The 22,763-nt window shown below is 46.6% G+C and overlaps 1 protein-coding gene across 2 annotated transcripts; it reads left to right on the plus strand.

Annotated features, from left to right (window-relative positions):
• The first annotated feature begins 7,126 nt into the window (after window positions 1-7,126).
• On the plus strand, window positions 7,127-19,648 carry LOC142296908 (alpha-1,4-N-acetylglucosaminyltransferase-like). Of its 2 annotated transcripts, none has more exons than XM_075341021.1 (3): window positions 7,127-7,242; window positions 14,336-14,924; window positions 18,889-19,648. In XM_075341021.1, the coding sequence occupies exons 2-3, from the start codon at window positions 14,358-14,360 to the stop codon at window positions 19,456-19,458; spliced, it is 1,137 nt and encodes a 378-aa protein (XP_075197136.1). In that variant the 5' UTR covers window positions 7,127-7,242; window positions 14,336-14,357; the 3' UTR covers window positions 19,459-19,648. The 2 variants fall into 2 exon arrangements, with proteins under 2 accessions (XP_075197136.1, XP_075197135.1); XM_075341020.1 differs by lacking the exon at window positions 7,127-7,242 and adding an exon at window positions 7,534-7,690.
• Window positions 19,649-22,763: the final 3,115 nt, after the last annotated feature.

Below are 22,763 nucleotides of genomic sequence, written 5' to 3' on the forward strand. Positions count from 1 at the left end.
TTTGGTAACGTATCATTACCACTCAGAAAACCTGTTTTCTTGTGTACATGCCATACACCATTACCACACCTGGTAATAATGTTGGGAAAGAGCGTAAGGCACATGACAATTCTAGACATGCTGCATATTTGTCAGTGACTTTCGGTAGCTTGGGTGTTCCTAACTGGGGTGTAGGGTGTTGTGGTGTGATGACCTGTGACCCCTGGCTTGCCCAGGGCGTCACAGTGCTAGAACACAACAAATGAAAAATGCTTTACTTATAACATATAGCATAATATTACATATAAGTGAATGTACTTAAAGAAACAGACACAATCTGGACCGGGCCACTACACATGCCCTTATCATCTCCTCCCTCATCCACTGCAATGTCCTTTGTGGCCTCGCTTCTAACATTGTCCCACCTCTCTAGTCCATCCTTAACTGTTACCTGACTAATCCACTTCCTATCTAATCTAGTCCTCCACTTCTCCCTTCTCCAAATCCCTTAAAGGAACCTGTTAGGTCCAATATGCACCCAGGACCACAAGCAGTTCCAGGTGCATATTGCCTAACCGTCCCTGTATATAGTAGCATTGATAAAGGGATATTTAGAAAAAATATTTCTAAACATCTTTTATCGTATGCTAATGAGCGTGGGGACTGATCCAAAGGACGTTGCTTCCCATGCTAGTTGGCCACATTAGCATGTTAGTATGTCCCTGTGGGTGTGCTATCATGCTAATGAATGCGCAGCATCAGAGGATGATCTCACTCACCTCTCCACTGCCACTGCCGCCCGACGCTGGATTTTGACTCAATGCGCATGACCCCAGGATTACGGTCATGCGCACTATGAAGCCGGGTGTACCATCCCGGCTTCAAACTGAAGTAGTGTGCATGACTGAAAGTGTAAGGTCATGCGCACTGAGCCAAAATCCAGCGTCGGGCGGCGATGGCAGCAGAGAGGTGAGCGCGAACATCCACTGATACTGGGCACTCATTAGCATGTTAGTGACGTGACCACGGGGTCTCGGGGGTAACTCATCACTGGGCTGGTGTCGGTTTTGGATGTCACAGCGGCCTGGCCCAGTTCCGTGACCCCAGTGGTGTGAATAAAGATGGGGATGGGGATGATGATAGTAGTTATTCGTGACGACACCTGTGGTGTGCAGCCAGTTATCAGCCGCTGCTGCGGGAAGTCTCTCTCCGCTGGGGCAGATGGTGACACTGCTCAGGTGTTGCAGCTCTCCACAGGTAGATCTAGGCCCCAGGGAGGATGGTAGTAGTAGTAGTAGCTGATGGCGCTGGGGCGCGATGATGGGAGCGCCGGCAATGATGGGACGACACAGAGGATGCAGTTCAAGTTCTTTACTCACTGATGTCACACCACCTTTGGAGTGCCGTGTTCCGCTGTGATGGGCTCCAGTCGATCCCAGATAGTTCAGAGGTCAAGGCCGGTGTTGCCTTCTGTGTGTCCTTTCCAGTGGTCTTCTCTCCACCCCAACTACTGGGCTGTGGAATGAATCACAGGTGCCTGCAGCACTCCCTGCGCACTCTGGGATCCCCCTTCTTACTAAGAACCCAGGTCGAGCCTCCAGCTCCAGAACACGGTCCCCTGTCTGTCCTTGTCACTTCTGACTGTTGTCTCTTCCTGCGTGCAACCTGATGCTTGCTGCGCTCGGAGCTGACTGACTGCTGTGTGAGATTGCTCATAACTTCCCCTGCAGGTGCCCCGCCTCTCGGGTTGCTGAACTAGTGGGCAAGCGGTCCCATACCTCATGATGGCCACTCCTGGCTCTTACCCTGGCCCAGTTCCAGTGACAGAGCTCCCGTGTTATGTGTTGGATGTGTTGTGGTGGTTGTTTACTGGTGTTGACCTTCTCCGTATCCGAGATGAAAACTGCACCTCGGGCAGCAACGCCCTTGAGACAAGTCCCTTCGCTCATTAGCATACGATATAAGATCTTTAGAAGTACTTTTTCTACAGAACTCTTTATCTATGCTAGTGTATACAGGGACGGTCAGGCAGGGATTAGCAATATGTACCCAGAACTGCTCGTGATTCTGGGTGCATATTGCACTTGACAGGTTCCCTTTAACTGTTTCCCAATTCCCAAATGTATCCTGTTCAAACTGTTAACATTGACCTATGAAGCCATCAATGTGTCTTTTCAATGTATCTCCAAAATAATCTCCTGATATCTTATCACACATAACCTCCGGTCCTTCCAAAACATCTGTTTCTTCTCCACACTTGTACATTTTTCACTTACTCATCTCCAAAACCTTTACTCAGTATCCCCAATTTTTTGGCATTCTGTGCCCCAACATATGAGAATATCCACCACATTCAGAACTTTCAGGTGCAACTTGAATACCCATCTATTCAAGACTGATTAAAGCATGCAATGCCTATGCTGCCACCACATCATCACCAGAGCTGCCATAACACCCCGATCTACTGTCTTCTTCCCCATTATCCTGCAGAAAGTATAGGCCCTCTCCCCCTCTGTTCCAGTCTGTCACTGTTAGTTTTTTCTTAGGAATTCATATTTTGTATGTAAACCCCTAATGTATGTATAATACCATGGAATCATTTGTGCTCTAAAAATCAATAATAATAATAATAACATACGTAAAATATAGAGGTTTGTTTTTTTTATATTTATTGTCATCTATATGTTTATAGGTTTGTTTATACTAAATTTTAACATGCCTATGTATTATGTACTATATTGATGTATTGAAAAAATGCACAATTAACTTACATAGTTACATAGTTACATAGGTTGAAAAAAGAAAAAAAAGACCTAGGTCCATCTAGTTCAACCTTCCTCCACCAATTATAGATTTTGTCACTAAATTATTTATAAATGACAATGTTGTCTGTACTGAGGAAATAATCCAGCCCTTTTTTTAAAAGTTTTTATAGTGTTTTCCATTACTACCTCTTGTGGCAGGACTTTTCACAAATCTGACTGCTTTAACTGTAAAGAACCCTTTCCTATTAAGCTGCTGGAATTGCCTTTCCTCCACTTGCAGTGAGTGCCCTTTGGTCTTTAGTATTGTCTTTGGAAGGAATACCGTATTTTTCGCTTTATAAGACGCACTCTTCCTCCCAAAAATTTGGGAGGAAAATGGGGGGTGCGTCTTATAATCCGAATATAGCGGTACCTCGGGGTCCTGTCTGTGCGGTGATCGGGCGGCCGGGTGCCTGTGGCTGCGTGCAAGCGGCCGGGTACCTGTGCTTGCGTGCGGTGGCAGCCAGGTACTCGTGGCTGCGTGCGGGCGGCAGTCGGGTGCCTGTGCGGGCGGCGGTCGGGTGCCGTGTGCGAGCGGCGGTCGGGTGCCGTGTGCGGGCGGCGGCCGGGTGCCGTGTGCGGGCGGCGGCCGGGTGCCGTGTGCGGGCGGCGGCCGGGTGCCGTGTGCGGGCGGCAGCCGGGTGCTGTGTGCGGGTGGCAGCCGGGACCTGTGTGCTGGCGGCAGCTGGGTGCTGTGTGCGGGCAGCAGCCGGCTGCCGCCCTCACACAGGCACCTGCACGCAAGCACAGGTACCCGGCCGCTTGCACGCAGGGTGGGCAGGCAGCCTGCTGGCTGCCACTCTGTGCGTACGGTGCGGGCGGCTGTGCAGCAAGTTTCCCAGTTTGTCCGCGGTCCCAGTTTCAAATGATGGCACCGGGAGCGGGTGCGTGCGCAGATGTAGCTCTTGGATGAGAGCTTCATCTGCGCATGCGCCGCTCCAGGCGCCATCATTTGAACCGGCACCGCGGACTGGGACACTCACTGCACCGGCCTGCTGCACGACTCAACCACCGCCGCTGCTGCTGCCGCCACCGCTACCGACCCCGCGGCTCCTGCCACCACGGACCCCGCGGCTCCTTCCACCCCGGATGCCACCGCGACTGCCACCACGGACGCCACCGCGGACCCTGCTGCCATTGACCCGCCGCGCCTGCCAGCACAACCTCTGCCTCCTGTGAGCCCACTTCACCACCACTGCTGCCCCCCTCCGGTAAGAAAACACCGGAGTATAAGACGAACCCCATTTTTCTTTTACCTTTTTTATGTCTAAATTTGGGGTGCGTCTTATAATCCGGTGCATCTTATAAAGCGAAAAATACGGTAAGTCATATGCCAATGTGGTGCCCCTGAGTATATCAGGGTGCCACAGGGTACAGCATTCCTTACCCCGGGTGCCGGGCCCACCCCCCATGGTTCCAGGTTCCCAATAACTGGTGTCGCCCCATCAGCATCACAAATCCCAACCACACCTCTCATCAAACCTGTCAGACACACCAGTGGGATGGTCAATCTGGAGTAGGGCCACCCACCTAGGGATCAGGCAGACTGGTGGGAGGGAGAAAGTGGAGAGCAGAGCAGTGAGAGCCCTCAAAGAGTGAGGAGCTGGGGAGTAATAGATCCTTGGGAGTGAGACCTTGGTTGGGTCGCAGACGGTGGTCCGGGACCACAGGAGTCGGGAACCGGTAACAGTGACATTGGAAAAGGGTGCGACGGACATAGTCTTGGAGGACTGTCGGCATCAGCAAGCCCAATAAATGGACTGATACCGAGCATGGCAGAGTATAGGACACTAGGTCAGGAACCGATTCCACGTCCTGATAATTAACCTGGGAGGGAGAGTATCTTCACGAACTTCCCTAAGAGCTTAGAGATTGAAGGCATCAGCACAAAGCGGGGGATAGGGTTTTCCATACAAAGCAACCCAACTGAAATCCCAAGTGCCAGCCATCAAGACTGCATAGCTACACTTCACATAGGTAGCAGGGCCCCAGCAGCTCCAAGCCAAAGGGCCACAACAGACAACTACAATTGTGCACGGAGACAGGGTCCGGACTATCAAGTGACACCGGTGGGAGCGGACACCCTGAACGGGCTACCTGTAGTGACTGTGATGCACAGAGACTTTGATTTATCTTCAGTGTGAGTGTCTACTTTGTAATCCTCATCCAGCACCACGACTACCACAGTGAGTAACCTGGCATCCCTGCACCCTGCGCTCCCAAATATTCACCAATTCCCCAGAGGCTGGGGCCTTCCCTACCTGTGGGGGGACTGACAACTTGCTGCCCCACACCATCTGCCCCTGTACTCCTTCCAGCAGCGGCGGTACTTCCATTACCGCGTCACAAACTTCTCCCCTGTAAATATCCCTTTTCAAGGATCCGAGTGCTGTAGCGAGACTGGGTCCGGACCCCTCGAGCCACGACCACCCCGGATCCGAGCACAACGGTCTGAGCCGGGGCGACACACCCGGGTGGAAGGTGACTCTCTGTGAGGGAGAGGTCACCGGTCCAGAGCAGGGCTCCTGAAGTTTACTAGGTGGCAGACGTTGGTCTGCGCCTGGTAGGAGCTGGAACCCTCATCGCAGGGGATCGCGTCAAGGGGCACGGACTGCCGAGGAGGGCAGCCGGTGGTCTTGAGCCATCACTGGGCAGGGGCCAAGGCACGACGGGGTACGTGGACCCAAGGCCAGGAAGCAGCTTCACGCGTCCCGGTAATTTACCCGACGAGGGTGAAGACATCAAGGTTCATTCCCATCCCGCACCCAAATACGGGTACTAGCGCACCGATGGGATAGGACTTTCCCAAATTACAGTCCAAAGAAATCTTACGCATGAACCCTGATAGCAAGCTCACTCCGTTAGCCATATGGGTAAGCGGGACCCAAATAGTTTCAAGCTTGAGGGTCCAACTAGTGAGAAGGGGCCACTGAAAAGGCCACAGGCTAACAGCAACACCAAGAGCACGGATCCACACGTGCTCCCTCCATGCTGCAGCGGTGTTCAGAATTCTGGTTTACAAGCTGTCGGAGTTATTATTCTTGGAATGAGTGAGTATGCTGAAAAGCCCCTTTTCCTCTACACAACGGCACCCTAGTCACCAACACCCAACGGGCCCTGGGGCACAAACCCCCTACCCACGGAGGGGTTAAACATCCTGCTGCTACACCATCGCCACCGGGCTCCCGAACAGCAGCGGTGGCCTACTACATTACCATGCACCGTGGTTGACATCACGAACTCACACATCCCCTGTACATACCTATCCCCCTCCCTTTTGATTACGAGTGTCCGCACGAACCCCCAGGTCTGGAGACCCCTCGAGCCACCGCGGCTCCGGATCCGAGCGGCTCGGCCACTGGCACGGGGGCGGTACAGTGTCATCAGCAAAGACTGACACTTTACTATCTATCCCATCCACAAGGTCATTAATAAAGAGATTAAAAAGAATCAGTCCTAGCACAGATCCCTGCGGCACCCCACTGCTGACTATGAGGGTGTATTCGGGTCCCACACCCGAGTTAGTGAACAGGTGTCCCTTCCTCCTTCACGCTGTCTTTGTCTCTCCTGTTGGACGACTTTGCATGTATTGGGGGGTGCTACTGCTATGGACAATAAGAAACAAGCTGCCACTTTAAGAGACAGAAACCTCCCCGTGTTGAGGGGTAATGGAATGTCCCCCAATACATGGAACAGAGAAGTCCACTCTTGGTTCTGTGTGTATTTGGGAGCTGTAGTCCGCGAAATCTGACCCTTGGGATCTCTGTGGGTTCTGACGGACACCCTATCTCCCACGTTGGGCTTCCATTTCGCTCTCTGGGCTTCGGGAGAACAAGGCCTGAAACCACGTCCTCTGCTGGGTAATTAACAAGGGGGCATGCAACCTTCCTCATCCTAGGGTCCAGGCACCCCGTCTGTGCACGGCCTCCAGACCAGATTCCCGCTGTCGGCACCGGCGGGCTACGACCCTGCCCTGGTCCACTTAAGGTTTCCTTCGACCGGATCTCCGTCGCCTGTGGCCCTGTTCACTGTCTTCCACCTAACCGGGTAGTCCAAGGACCCCTACCCCTGACTACACTTCTTTGTAAGCTTCACTACCAAACTCCACTCCTACTGTCAGTTTCAACTGTCAGTACTCTTGTCAAGACTGTTCAAACTCCAAACTTCATCTAACTAACGTGTTCCTGCCTCTGACACCTCAAGATCCCTAGGTGGGCATTCTCATCCGCCTGATGCTGCCCACTGGTGTGTCCTTATTATCATGAGGGGGTGGCTAAGCTTTAATGGCTGTGTGTTGTACCTGGGTGTGGGTTTTTGGTGGTATTAATGAGGGTGGACACTTTTGTGACTACCTGGTTTTGTCAGGGCGTCACATCAGCCAGAAGCAGGGGAGGACAACGTGCTGCACCCACCGCAGATCACAGGGAGGACCTGGGAGCCACGCAGACGTCCGTGTCTGGTAAGTATGTGTCTCCTGGGAAGTGGGGTATCTTCTTTTTTGAGGGGGTAAACTTACCCCCAACAATGTTTCTCCAAGAATAACTACTCCTTCAAAAATAAGCCCTAGTGCTTTTTTGAGGGGCAAAAAAAAGTACAAGACTGTCTTATTTTTGAAAAAACACGGTATTACTCATTTGCCTATACGGTAGTTTTCCCTATTCTTTGGTAACGTATCATTAACACTCAGAAAACCTGTTTTCTTGTGTACATGCCATACACCATTACCACACCTGGTAATAATGTTGGGAAAGAGCGTAAGGCACATGACAATTCTAGACATGCTGCATATTTGTCAGTGACTAAAATTTAATCAGAGAAAGAGCCTGAAGTGGAGACATTAAGAAAAGAAGGCAAAAAGAAAAAAAAAATTAGGAACACCATACACCCAGTGAAGGAACGGACTCCTGGTTAGTAGATATGATGATCACATGAATTGATATGTAATTATTGTGCACATTTCTATTTTTGTCTTGGGTGTTTATGTCCAGGTTATTGTGATTGTATCTGTAATGTCTTAAAAGCATGCCAAGAATCTTATAAGGCTACATGTGCACCCTGCAGTTTTTTCTGCACACAAACTGCAAACAAAACTGCACCTTGTCACAGAGAGCCTGGAAGTGTCAAAAAAATATTTGTAATGATGGTGCGCTTTCGTTGCTTTTTTTGCTTTTTTTGGTGCAGATTTGTTGTGTTTTTGTCATTTCTGACTTCATGTGTTTGTCGGTATAGAAAGTGTGACAAAACTGCGACAAAAAAGCGAGAAGTCAGAAGTTTGTGACAAATAAACTGCAGACAAAAAAAAGCAGCATGCGCACAGCAAATCTGAATTTTCATAGACTTTGCTGGGAAGTCAAAAGTCAGAACTTTCTGACAACAAAACTGCCCCAAAAAAAGTGACAAAAAAGCAACAAAACCTGCAGCATGCGCATATAGCCTAAGGAGGTGTAATTATTCTCTGGATCATATAAGATTATTCAAGGAATTTACAAAAGCAAATTGCTCATGGGACTGATATTCTGAATTTTTAACCCTTGCTGCAACATGACATGTATATACATCAAGGTTTGTTTTATCTAAAACTACATGTATTGCACAGCAGCTGTGCTTGTAAGATAACATGAAGTCTGGTGGTGATTGAGTTTCACAGTTGGGATTAAGCCATGTGCGCACGTTGCGTTCAGTAACGTGCAGAAATGAACGCATCCTCTGGCAGAATTTCTCATTGTCAAATTTGGTTTTGACCACATAAACGCAGGAAATACACGAGCGATTTTATAGCGTTTTTGCCGCATTTTGACCGCGTTTTACATGCATTTTCAGTGCTTAAATTGAGATGCGTTTTCAATACAAATACACAACTAAATAAAGTTTGAACATTCAAACAGTAGGAAAAAAATGAAAAATAAAATAAAAAATAATAAACTATAAATGAAACACTATAATGATAATTTACCGAAAATGATTAATGAGATTGCGGTTAGCATCAAAAAAGCATGTAACTGTCACGCTCCCCGGGTCCTCGGTTCCCCTCCCCGGGTCCTCTGCTCCGCTCCCCGGGTCCTCAGCTCCGCTCCCCGGCTCACCTGCCACGCTCCCCGCTCTCCAGCCTCCGGTGCCCGTCCTTCCCAGGCCCCCTGGTCTCCGATCCCGGCGCCCGACGGCTTCCCAGGTCCTGGCCGGCTCCCCTGCGTCCTCCTCTCAGCTTCCTTCCCTGGCTTCTGGCACCCGGGCCGCGCGCATGCGCATTAGGGCGCGCGCGCGGTCACTGACCCTTTCTTAAAGGGCCAGCGTCCATTAACAGGAAATGATGCAAAACAGGTACAGGGTATAAAGGGGTTTATTGTCCAAGGGGGCGGGGCCTGATCTTCGTGTTTCCTAAGCTAGGAGTCAGGTCTCCTGGTGTTTTTGTGATATACTCACCTATCTCTCTTGTAGAGCCGTGCCTGCCTCGCCATCCGGTCCTGACCGAATCCCGAACCCCGAACGCTGTCCATCTGCCATCCTGACAGTCCGTACCATCTCGGATCCCTGCGGTGACCCGTCATCTCGCTCCAACGGTTCCGGACCCCGCTTGACATCATCTCGGCTTCCGAACCTGAGCTGCGTCACCCAGACTACCACCAGTGATTCCGTGGTCCCAGGGACTTCTCCGTTATCCTCGTGTGCACGGACTGTTCTGCTGTCTATAGTGCTCCAGCTACCGGACCCCTTACCAACATCTAGGAGTTCGGCCCAGTGGATCCACCTCCTGGGTCTGCCCGTCCACCTGGCCCTGACAGTAACAAGCTAGGAATTTCTTTAAGGATGCGTTTTTATGATTCTCATTGACTTCAATGTTAGCAAAACGCTGCCAAAATGGCAAAAACAATTGACATGTTGCTTCTTTAAACGCAGAGATTTTGACAATTTTTTTACACCAAAAACGCTGCGTTTATAAAAGCATTGTGCGCACAAGAAAGCCCTATTTTCCATAGACTTTGCCTGGAAATCAAAACGCATGCAATTTTGCATTAAAACGCTGCAGATCAAAAAGCTGCGGAAACGCATGAAAAAACGCAATGTGCACACATGGCCTTACAGAAGTATCTCATGCTGACCGATTAACACCTTTTATAGTGATCCCAAAATGACATAGGGAGTGTGGTAGGTTTAAATTAGCAGCCAAATGGTGCACTGTGATGGGACTTGTTTTTTTATCACTCTCCACCATAGACATAGCAATTAAAGGAGAGCAAATCTAGAAGATAGAGTTAAGACTACAGTAAGGTTTCTATATTTGCAGTCTTTAATGCCTTTCATGTGGCACTAACCGGTATTTTTAGCCTTTGTTTAACCTAATAAATAAACAAAAAACATATGGCGTCCCACCTATTTTTATATAACCAACCAAGATAAAGCATTCAGCTCTGGGCTGGTATTATCAGGGTGGGAAGGCCTATGGTTATTGGGCCTTTCCCAGCCTTAAAATACGAGCCTGCAGCTGCCTCTCACATTAGTTGCGCCAATTCTGGCGCTTCACTTCAGGTCTTTCTGATTGGCCTGGTGCTAAGGCAATTGGGGTAATGGTAGGTGGGGTTAATGTCAGCTGTGTAGTGTCAGCTGGCATCACGTTTAGGGGTTAGTAATAGAATGGGGTCATTGGGGTCATTCCCATTACTAACCTAGTAGGGAAAAATAAAAAACACACAAACACATATTTTCTTTGAAAAAATACTCCTTGAGACAGTCCCTAGTTCACCATTTTTTTTTTATTTTACTCTGACATAGTCCATGTGTCGCGGGCGGAGGAGGGGACGCCGCGCTCTCCCACTGCTCGGGTCCGGCTCCCGCTGCTGCTGCAGCCTCCGCTGCTCGGTGGCTCGAGCGATGGGCCGGATCCCGGGGACTCGAGCGGCGCTCCTCGCCCGTGAGTGAAAAGGGGATTGGTTTTGGGGATTTATTGTCCGTGATGCCACCCACGGTTGTGGTGATTGTGTGGACACCACCGCTGCTCTGTATGGGGATCCCAGGAGCGGTGACAGGGAGCAGCTTTGTTGTTATTTCTCCCCTCCGTGGGTAGGGGATTGGTTGTCCCGGGGCCCGGTGATGGGGTAGGGATGGATGTCAGGCCGGGTGCGGGGCCTGGTGAGGTGCAGGGTCTGAGACGTTGACACAGTTCTCGGTAAAACACACGGCTGGAAAGACGGTTCCCACGGACGGCTGCTGTTGCTTTTCCCCGGTAGTTGACGGTGACGGTCTCTTTCCCTGCACCTTGTGTAATGTTGGTAGCGATGGGTTCCCACCGGTAACCCGCTCCCCGACTTGGAAATGGGCCGGAGGAGCCCCTCTTTGCCCGCAGTCGCTGGCCCTGAGAAACTGGTGCCTTGGCGGTGGCGGTGTCTCTCTCCTACGGTTGGACAGTTGCCTTCAATCGGGACTTAATTGTTGGGAGACCCGGAGGTCCCCTTCACTGACGGATTTGGCAAATTCACGGTGACTCCTAGCCTTGCCGGGATCCGAAAGGCCCCTGCCAATGGTGCTGGCTTCTCTTTGTATACCAGTCCGGTACCGCCGGGCCACCACCCATCCACGGTCCTTTCGGCAACCTCCGATCAGCCTCTCCTGCAGACGGTCACCGCCGTCTGCTAACCTTGCTGTCTCAGTCCGGGGCACACACCCGGACCAACTTCAGGCTTTCAAACTGTCACTTTCTCCTTCACTTCAACTCCTCTCTCTTGCTCCTCCACCACTCCACTCTAGCTTCAACTCTAATCTACCTTCAACTTCAACTTCCACAACTCATCTGCCTGGTTTTCCCGCCTCCAGGACTGTGAACTCCCCGGTGGGCGGAGCCAACCACCTGGCCCACCCCCTGGTGTGGACATCAGCCACAGGAGGAAGGCAACAAGGGTTTCTGGTTTAGCTTTGGTGTACCTATCCGGGGTGTAGGGTGTGGTGATGTCATTACCTGTGACCCCTGGCTTGCCCAGGGCGTCACACATGGAATGCTCATGATGTCCACTGATTTTCCAGCATAACCTCTGGAGCCTTGAATAACGCTTCATTGATCAATACTGGTCAGGCTGCATGCTACAATACCCAGCGACTGTGATAAGTTGTGATGATGTCAGTAACATTACCGCTCATTATTGCTCTAGCAATATCAGGCTGGGAATGTTCATGGATTTTCACCCCTTCCCAGCCTAAAAATATCAGCCTACAACTGAGCCTGAATTCGTGCATCCATTAGATACACCAATTCTGGTACTTTGCCTGGCTCTTCCCAGTTGCACTGGTGCCTTGGCAATCAAGGTAGTATTTTGGGGGGTTGATATCAGCTTTGTAATGTCAGCTGGCATCAAGCCCAGGGGTTAATAATGGAGAGGTGTCTATCAGAGAATGTCATTATCAAGGGCGGCACCGTGGCTCAGTGGTTAGCACTGCAGACTTGCAGTGCTGGGGTCCTGGGTTCAAATTCCACCAAGGACACCATCTGTAAGGAGTTTGTATGTTCTCCCTGTGTTTGCGTGGGTTTCCTCTGGGCTCTCCGGTTTCCTACCACACTCCAAAAGACATACAGATAGGGACTTTAGATTGTGAGCCCCTATGGGGACAGTGTTCCTGATGTATGTAAAGCGCTGCGGAATATGTCTGCACGATAGAAAAATAAAGATTTATTATCAATAGTAAGTAAAGTGAGATAAACGCACAGAAAAATAGTTTATTTGAATAAAGACACTTCCACACTATTACTTATTCACTAATTTATTATCAAAAATGCTCCTGCAAAGTTCTGTCATAGTCTATAATCCAAGAATGCAGCTCCAGGGACTGTGAACAGCAGTAAAGTACAGCTATTCAGAAGAGCTGGGTAGTGAGACAACGCTTAGTGCTGCTCTAAGCGAGACACGGCAATGCTGATGTGTCTTTTTTCTTCTTACTAGCCCCTGGGATTGATGCCAGCTCAAATTAGACAGCTGACATGAACAAAAATAAATAATACCCTAATTGCCACTGCACCAGGGCATTCAGGAACAGCCAAGCAAAGCAACAGAATTGGCACATCTAATGTGATGTGTCAATTTTAGGGAGGTTGCAGGCTGAGGTTTTTAGGCTGGGAAGAGCCAAATAACTATGGACATTCCCAGCCTGATAATATCAACCCCAGCTGTTTCTTTTACCTTGGCTGGTTATCAACAATGGGGGAACCCCACGTCATTATTTTAAATTAATTTTTTATTTAGTACCAAGAAGCAACCTGGGAGTCCAGGCATCTTGGCCATGCTTTTTTTGTCTATTTCATTGAATTTCCTGCCCCCCAGCCCTCCTGTTGGAGTCTTCTGGAAAAATGCTTGCATTCATAAATTGACTTCCATTATACTCGTTACTTGAATAAAGCCCATCAGAGCGTCCTAACTGCTCGATTCGAGTAATGAAGGCTTGAGAATTTTAGTGCTCGCTCATTACTAATGTAAAACAGTTTTATTTAAATTTTAACCAGAAAATATATTTATCTATGCTCCACTGCATTACCCAATGATGAAAGCTCATTGACATCCCACAACAGCATCATGAGGTGTGACTGGGTAAGAAAGTCAATCAAAGAGTTTGAAATCATTGGAAAACTCACAAGCAATGTGCCACCGGTAACAGGTAGTGATGGGTGTGCATGCTCAACAGAACTTGACACTCGATCGAGCATCAGGGTGCTCGGGCACACTTGTTGCTCAATCATGTATCCCTGGTGCTCAAGTGCCATGTTCAACTTACTGCCCCGCATGTATCAAATCTGTGGTTCAGCCAGTAAACATGCATGTAAACCCCTTTACTAACTATACTGAGTCTACAACCATCCCCCCACTTACCATACTGTATCTGGACCCATCTCCCCTTCACACGTACACTCCCCTCGCTCCCCATTCTGGGTCCTCATACATCCTTCTTTTACTTCCCATACTGTCTGCACCCATCCCCCTTCACTTCCCATGCTGTGTCCTTAACTCCCCCCCCAATCTGTGTCAGCACCCATCACCCCTTGATTCGCAAACTATGTCCTCAAAGTACCTCCTAGTTACAATAAATCTTTGGTGTCTTCAGCTCCACTAGAGCACTAACCACTATTGCTGTGTGTGCCACTGTGACACCAGCGAGTGACATCACCAGTGTGATCAGATGATCTGCTCATGTTGCTCTGGCCCGGAAGTGCCAATGGTCAGGGCATCAATTAGGCTTGGGTCTGAAACATGTGAGTACAATTGAGCACTGGGAGCCAGTGCTCTGTACTTTCTCTTGACAGCCGACTCAGAGAGATGCAGGCTTCCACTATAGTGGGGGGCACAATTCAGCCACCTCAGAGACCACCGTATCCTGTGGCCCGACAGCACCCTACCTGTTGGCTGGGCCCGGGGATATGCCTTGGCCACCCCCCCTCTATATGTGTAGCCATTCTATATCAGTTTTTAATCTGATCAGATGATTAAATTAGTGCTTTTTTTACTTTGCATTAATACCATTTGTTATGTTACAGAATTTTTCCACTTAAACATTTCTGTATATTTTCTTTTGTTTTGCAGTCTGACAACTTATACTGCAGTGATGTTAAAAAAATCAAGGATAGTCATCTTCTCTTTTCTGGTGACAAGCCTCGGGTTTTTTTTTGGAATGACCCACAAAGAAAGTATTTATCCTTATACATCTTTTTTCTCAAGAAGAAATATATTAAATGAATCAATTATGTTAATGAATAACATTTTCAATCCAATTCATGATTGGTCAAGTATCACATATGCATCAAGTACTAAACCATCAAGTGTTCAGGAAAATACCTTATTGAGGACCATCAAGACATTGTCAAGCACAACGTTAAAAACTGCTTTTGTTTCTCCTTCTGAGGTATTAAAAGGAGGTGATGGGATCATATTTTTGGAAACTACAGATCGAATACAACCCCCTACATTAATTTTATGTGCCCTAGAATCAGCAGCTCGTGTGTACAAGAACCAACCAGTGGTCTTCTTCATGAAAGGATTAAGCAATACCAACAAAGAAGAAATGGTGAAGAGACATTTCTCAGCGCTCTCATCCCTGAGGAACATTCACTTCTTCCCGCTGAAGTTTGAGGAAGTATTTGCTGACACACCACTTCACTCCTGGTATCAGAAGGTAAAGTGCTCACCATCTGATCAATATAAATATTATTAATTACAATGACCAAATGTAAGGTAGATTTCAATTTTGTAGGGTTGGCTTTGTGATGTCCAGGCTGAGTAAAGGTGGCATTTAAAATAGTATGACCGCTAAGTCTTTCGGCCTCAACTTATCTTTGTAATAGTAATTATTCCACTAGCGTATTGTATACAGTATGATGGAAATAACTTACAATTAGGATACCATTGTTACTAAGCCACTACGCCAAATAATATACTTTTCCGGTGTGTGGTCTAGCATCATTGCTTAGATATCTATACACAGGTGTTATTTGGACAATATTTAGTATTTTAATTTGATTCCTGACTGTCCTCTACTGGACCACAGGTAAGACATGATTTACATTCCAGTATAGATAGAACTACAATTAACAAATCGATATCAAAATTACAACATGATCACTGTTGCTTTTCAGCATGCTTAATCCTGCTAATTCCGGATTTCAGCTGTCAAAGGGGAATCTGGAGACTCTCAAAATACTTTATATAATTTTCTTTTACTTAATTCTCTTCCCACCCCCTTAGCTAGAGTGACAGGTCTCTATGTACAGGAATAGTCCTGTCAATCAAGCAGAGCTGGGTGTGGCTAAGCCGAGGGTCCCGCCTCAGTGACTACTCATCTGAGTTTGCACATTTCTCTCTCGTTTACATTATAAGCATACAAATCAGTAATAAGGGATCCTGTCCCTGATTCCGGAAAAATTAAACCCCTAACGGTTGTCCTTCAAGAACAAATGTCAATATGGAGAAGGAACTGGTCACACAATGACAAACCGTGGTGTATATAATGATAGAGAGAGGAGAAGGCTGTACATTAAATTATTTTTTGGTGAAGGTAAGAAATCATGGATTATATATTAGACTGTACAATTTATTGCATTAACCGCTATATTTATTTATTCTTGAATACTTTGAAAAGGTAATAAAATTTGATAAATGTTTTACAGTAGCCAATAAAAAGTCATCAGTCCCCTCTATAGAAGGTTTCTAAAGTTAATGAGGACCAAAAGCTATTTTCATAAATTAGGCTTTATTTTTGAGGTTCACCCAGTCCCATTGCATTTTAATTATTTAGCAATTTATAAAGAAAACAAATGCAAATATTTTAGAATAATACATCTAAGGGATCATTTAAATAATTGATTATTAGTGATTTGCATAGTAGGCGGATGTGCAGTACCAGGCCATGGCCACTATGCTGTTGGTGAAGCTGTGCAGCTAAGGAACTGATCACATCCTGCCACCACCAACACCGAGAACAGCTGATCGGCAGTGAGTTGTACACCCATTAATCAGATACTGATGACCTATCTAATGATAGGCCATCAGTTTAAGAGTCTTGGAAATCTTTTTTTAATTTCTTAAGTAATGTTTTCTGAGGCAATTGAATTGCCTGTGAATTAAAAGTTAAACAGTGTCCACATTGCACAAAATGATGCAAGTGCCTTATGTGACATTTCTGTTTGTAATCTCTCACCTTCCCTTATCATCTTTATCTGGTCTAGACAGCTTTAAAACATTTTCCAAACCAACTGTAATCTTTTTAAATAGAAAATTAAAAATAAAGAACTAACACATTGTAGTTGCATACATATGCACACCCTTAAACTAATACTTTATTGAAGTAACTTTGAATTTATGACAGCATTCAGTCTTTTGAGGTAGAAGTCTATCAGTATGGCATATCCATAGTTGGAAATCTTTGCCTACCCTTCCTTGCATAGTGTTCCAAATCTGTCAGATGGCAAGGTCATCTCATCTGCACAGTGTCCTATTCAGGTCAACCAACAGATTTTCAATTTGATTGGTCTCTGGCTGGGCCATTTCAGTACTTTGATCTTCCACCTTGACTAAAGTTCTAGTTCCAGTTTTTGAAAATATCCATAAAGTGTAATGCTGACTCCACCCTGCCTAGCTGTGGGTATGGTTTTAGTTTGGTTATGTGCACTTTAGGCTTTGTGCCAAACATACCTTTTAGAATTATTATCTAAAAGTTCAAACTTGATCTCATCATGGCATAAAACATTTTGCTATGTGCATTTGATGTAGGTTACAGCAAAATATAGTCGGACTTTGATCATTTTCTTTGTCAAAAAAACCCTTGCCATCTTATCCCAAAGGTCACACATGAAGAATACGGGATATTGTTGTCATGCAGTACACAATCAATAATACCCAAAAATTCCTGCAACTGAAGGCAATCTGTCAGTAGGATAATGGTCTTAAGCCGCCTATATGGGCAAGTAGGTCAAACAAAGTTTAATAAAATGTCATCTTGATATCTGCGATCTGATGTCTTAAGGGTGCTTTACACACTGCGACATCGCTAACAATATATCGTCGGGGTCACGTCATTAGTGACGCACATCCGGCGCCGTTAGCGACATCGCAGCATGTGACACCAATTAGCGACGATCAACGAGCGCAAAAACATGAAAAATCATTGCTCGTTGACACGTCGTTCATTTCCTTAATATCGTTGCTGCTGCAAGTACGATGTTGTTCATCGTTCCTGCGACAGCACACATCGCTATGTGTGACACTGTGACACCCCAGGAACGACGAAAATCTCCTTACCTGCGTCTACCGGCAATGAGGAAGGAAGTAGGTGGGTGGCATGTTCCGGCTGCCCATCTCCGCCCCTCCTCTGCTATTGGCCAGCCGCTTAGTGACGCTGCAGCGATGTCGCTGTGACGCCGAACGCACCTCCCCCTTGAAGGAGGGATTGTTCGGGGGTCACAGCAACGTCGCTGACAAGTTATCTGCGTGTAACGCTGCCATAGCGATAATGTTTGCTACGGCAGCGATCACCAAATGTCGCATGAGCGACGAGGGTGGGTGGTGGGTGCTATCGCGCACGACATCGCTAGCTTTCGCTTGCGATGTCGCAGCATGTAAAGCACCCTATAGGGTACTTTCACACTTGTGTTAGTCACAACCCGCCGCTTTGGAAAACAGCGCAATCCGTTAACGGCTTGCGCTGTTTCCCATAGACTTGTATGGATGACGAATTGCGACTATTGTGTCTGTGTTGCATCCGCCGGCCGACGCTGAGTCATTATTTTGACCGAGCGCTGGCCGTATAGAACGCAGAATGCAACGTTTTTTTATTGACGAATTGCATTGCTTCACACTGAGCATGCTCAGTGCTTGTGTGAAATCAATGTCCGGGGAATCTCTCTCCGGCGGCGGCCAATCAGCTGATAGCCCGGCAGCCAGCTTTTATGAAGATCAGCTGAAAATGGGACAAAAGCCGGCCGCCGGCTGATCAGCTAATCGCTGACAAAAGCCAGATGCCAGGCAATCAGTTGATTGCTCACAAAAACCGGCCGGCTTTTGTGAGCAATCAGCTGATTGCCCGGCCTCCGGCCAATGAGCTGATCTTCATAAAAGCTGGCGGCTGAACGATCAGTTGATCTTCATAAAAGCCGGCCTCCGGCCGATCAGCTAATCACTCATAAGAGTCGGCTGCCGGGAGATCAGCTGATTACTCACAAAAGCCGATGTGTCATGATTAAGGGCGTTTAGCCAGAAACTAGTTGACCTCGCTGGTATCACTGCCTTTTTGTCTGTACTGCACTTTAAAATAAAAATAAAAATATTATCCACTGTTTGGAGCCGGAATATATATTTTCTCTTTTGGATATTTCAACGGCCGTGGCAGGACCTGTTTCCGTGCTCAACATTTGTGTGTCAGGCGGAGGTGATCTGGATCAAATTTTGTTTGCTTAAAAAAAAAAAAAATTCTATCAGAGTACATTTTCGGGTAGATCTTATTTTCGGAGGAACAGGAACCTTTTAGTATGTATTATTCTGACATTTGGACACATGGTGTATCACTATCGCTATATCAGAAATATAAAGTTGTATAATAATAATGATATGCTGGCACAGACTTTAATGTATCTATTTTATTTCAGATTAATCAACAACAGCAGTCATTCTGGACCCATGTTAGCTCTGATGCCTGCAGGATAGCTCTGATCTGGCGGCACGGTGGCATTTATATGGATACAGACTTCATCTCATTAAAAGCCATACCCAAAAAAGACTTCTTAGCTGCAGAATCTTCTAATTACTCTAGCAATGGTATTTTTGGGTTTTCATCTCGTCATGATTTCACTCAGAAATGTATGGAGGACTTTGTGCAAAATTATGATAGCAGAATATGGGGACAGCAAGGACCACGTCTCTTTACCCGTATTTTAAAGAAGTTCTGTGACTTACCAGAATTTGTTGGTTCTGAAAATGCCTTGTGTGGAAACAATACTTTGTTCAATCCCCAGCGATTTTACCCTATTATTTGCCCAGATTGGAAACAGTATTATCAGATATGGGAAAAATTGCCATCTTTTAATAACTCCTATGCTTTGCATCTCTGGAACTTCATGAATAAGGAAAAATTAACTATGGTACCTGGTAGTAACACATTAGCAGAATTTCTCTACAAACAGTATTGTCCATCCACATATAGTGCAACATCTAGTTGAACCCTTTTTAGCACATAAGTTTTAGTTATAAAGGTAATAATTGTGAAATTTTGTAACCAATTTTTCAGATCTTATACAAAATCACCCTCATGAGACATTTTTATATTTTGTCATGTTAACTTTAAAAATTCCTCAATTCAAGGTCAGGTTCAAACGAGCTTATTAAAAATTGTCTGACATTTATTCAGAAGAGGAGTTTCATCTGTTTAGTCATCCGTATTCCTTAAGTATCCCTTCTGTGTGTTTATATTTTACATCCATTTGGTATCTGTGTTTATACCAGTTCAAAATTTGAATAAGGAGGAAAATAACCCAGCTGGGTGCAAATGGTGTTTCTTTATTCGTGCACGAACAGACAGTGCACAACCAACGTTAACGCGTTTCTGGCTTAACGCCCTTAATCATAACCTTGGTTATGACTAAGGACGTTAAGCCAGAAATGCGTTAACGTTGGTTGTACACTGTCTGTTCATGCACGAATAAAGAAACATCGTTTGCACCCAGCTGGATTATTTTCCTCATTGTTTGTTTCGTGGCCAGGGCAGGGCCGACATCCGAGGGCAGCGGTCAGGTCAGGTGTAGAGTTGAGCGCGGTTCGTGGTTCGAGGTTCTCCAGTTCGCGGCTCGAGTGATTTTGGGGGCTGTTCTAGATCGAACTAGAACTTGAGCTTTTTTGCTAAAGCTCGATAGTTCTAGATACGTTCGAGAATGGTTCTAGCAGCAAAAAAAACAGCTAATTACTAGCTGGCTTTCCCCTGTAATAGTGTAAGTCACTCTGTGACTCACACTATTATGACATTTCAGTGTATAGTGTGCGGGAACAGCGCATTCAGATCACTGCTGTATGTATAATGGCGATCGCCATTTTTTTTTTTTCCTTGTCTTCCTTCCCTAAGCTCGCGTGTGTAGTGGGGGGGCCCAGCATGTCAGCCAATCCCAGACACACACACAGCTAAGTGGACTTTTAGCCAGAGAAGCAACAGCATGTGTGATAGGATGTCCATGTCACATGTCCCTGCATTATAAAACCGGACATTTTCCTCCAGCACGCCATTATCTGCCTTCTGCGTCCTTGGTGTCAGACATCACTGGCGCAGCTCTTATCGCCGATACTGCTGTATACGCTCCATACACAGCGCTGGACAGCTTAGGGATAGCACTTTCTATCAGTCCTTTTAAGGGCTCATACCGGCAGGGTCAGAGCCATAGGTGACAGGTCCGTGAAAATAGAGTTTAACAGCTACACAAGATGACAGCGTCTGTGTAGCTAAGTTCAGAGATTTCCTCGCTGCATTTCCCCATTAGGAGGGATAGAAAGGCAGGCTTTCATTCCTCTACCCAGAGACCCACAACCCTGCCACTGTACCCTCCTGCCCTTTCCACACTCCAACTCATTGTTACTAAGCCATTATACTAGCAAACACTGGGTGAACTTAGTGGCAACCTAAACGTGGCTGTTGGACTGCTGTATTGCCCCAGTAGTGCAAAGATATTTGCAACACGTCTGCCTGCATTGCACACTCATACTCATTGTTACTAAGACATTATACTAGCAAACACTGAGTGAACTTAGTGGCATCCTAAACGTGGCTGTTGGACTTCTGTATTGTCCCACTAGTGCAAAGACATTTGCAGCACCTCTGCCTGCATTGCACACTCAAAATCATTGTTACTAAGCCATTATACTAGCAAACACTGAGTGAACTTAGTGGCATCCTAAACGTGACTGTTGGACTGCTGTATTGCTCCAGTAGTGCAAAGATATTTGCAGCACCTCTGCCTGCATTGCACACTCAAACTCATTGTTACTAAGCCATTATACTAGCAAACACTGAGTGAACATAGTGGCATCCTAAACGTGGCTGTTGGACTGCTTTATTGCCCCAGTAGTGCAAAGATATTTGCAGCACGTCTGCCTGCATTGCACACTCAAACTCATTGTTACTAAGCCATTATACTAGCAAACACTGAGTGAACTTAGTGGCATCCAAGACGTGGCTGTTGGACTGCTGTATTGCCCCAGTAGTGCAAAGATATTTGCAGCACGTCTGCCTGCATTGCACACTCAAACTCATTGTTACTAAGCCATTATACTAGCAAACACTGAGTGAACTTAGTGGCATCCTAAATGTGGCTGTTGGACTGCTGTATTGCCCCAGTAGTGCAAAGATATTTGCAGCACGTCTGCCTTAATTACACACTCAAACTCATTGTTACTAAGCCATTATACTAGCAAACACTGAGTGAACTTAGTGGCATCCTAAACGTGGCTGTTGGACTTCTGTATTGTCCCACTAGTGCAAAGATATTTGCAGCACCTCTGCCTGCATTGCACACTCAAACTCATTGTTACTAAGCCATTATACTAGCAAACACTGAGTGAACTTAGTGGCATCCTAAACGTGGCTGTTGGACTGCTGTATTGCCCCAGTAGTGCAAAGATATTTGCAGCACGTCAGCCTGCATTGCACACTCAAACTCATTGTTACTAAGCCATTATACTAGCAAACACTGAGTGAACTTAGTGGCATCCTAAACGTGGCTGTTGGACTGCTGTATTGCCAAAGTAGTGCAAAGATATTTGCAGCACCTCTGCCTGCATTGCACACTCAAACTCATTGTTGCTAAGCCATTATACTAGCAAACACTGAGTGAACTTAGTGGCATCCTAAACGTGGCTGTTGGACTGCTGTATTGCCAAAGTAGTGCAAAGATATTTGCAGCACGTCTGCCTGCATTGCACACTCAAACTCACTGTTACTAAGCCATTATACTAGCAAACACTGAGTGAACTTAGTGGCATCCTAAACGTGGCTGTTGGACTGCTGTATTGCCCCAGTAGTGCAAAGATATTTGCAGCACGTCTGCCTGCATTGCACACTCAAACTCATTGTTACTAAGCCATTATACTAGCAAACACTGAGTGAACTTAGTGGCATCCTAAACGTGGCTGTTGGACTGCTGTATTGCCCCAGTAGTGCAAAGATATTTGCAGCACATCTGCCTGCATTGCACACTCAAACTCATTGTTACTAAGCCATTATACTAGCAAACACTGAGTGAACTTAGTGGCATCCTAATCGTGGCTGTTGGACTTCTGTATTGTCCCACTAGTGCAAAGATATTTGCAGCACCTCTGCCTGCATTGCACACTCAAACTCATTGTTACTAAGCCATTATACTAGCAAACACTGAGTGAACTTAGTGGCAACCTAAACGTGGCTGTTGGACTGCTGTATTGCCCCAGTAGTGCGAAGATATTTGCAGCACGTCTGCCTGCATTGCACACTCAAACTCATTGTTAC

Source organism: Anomaloglossus baeobatrachus, chromosome 3 (genome assembly GCF_048569485.1).
Source record: "Anomaloglossus baeobatrachus isolate aAnoBae1 chromosome 3, aAnoBae1.hap1, whole genome shotgun sequence".
Taxonomy (NCBI): Eukaryota; Metazoa; Chordata; class Amphibia; order Anura; family Aromobatidae; genus Anomaloglossus; species Anomaloglossus baeobatrachus.

Bases quoted from the DNA above. Each gene is read 5' to 3' on its own strand.
- LOC142296908 (XM_075341021.1), top strand. From the start codon at position 14,358: ATGTTAAAAAAATCAAGGATAGTCATCTTCTCTTTTCTGGTGACAAGC. The intron at 14,925-18,888 runs GTAAAGTGCTCA...ATTTTATTTCAG, and splicing joins TTCACTCCTGGTATCAGAAG to ATTAATCAACAACAGCAGTC.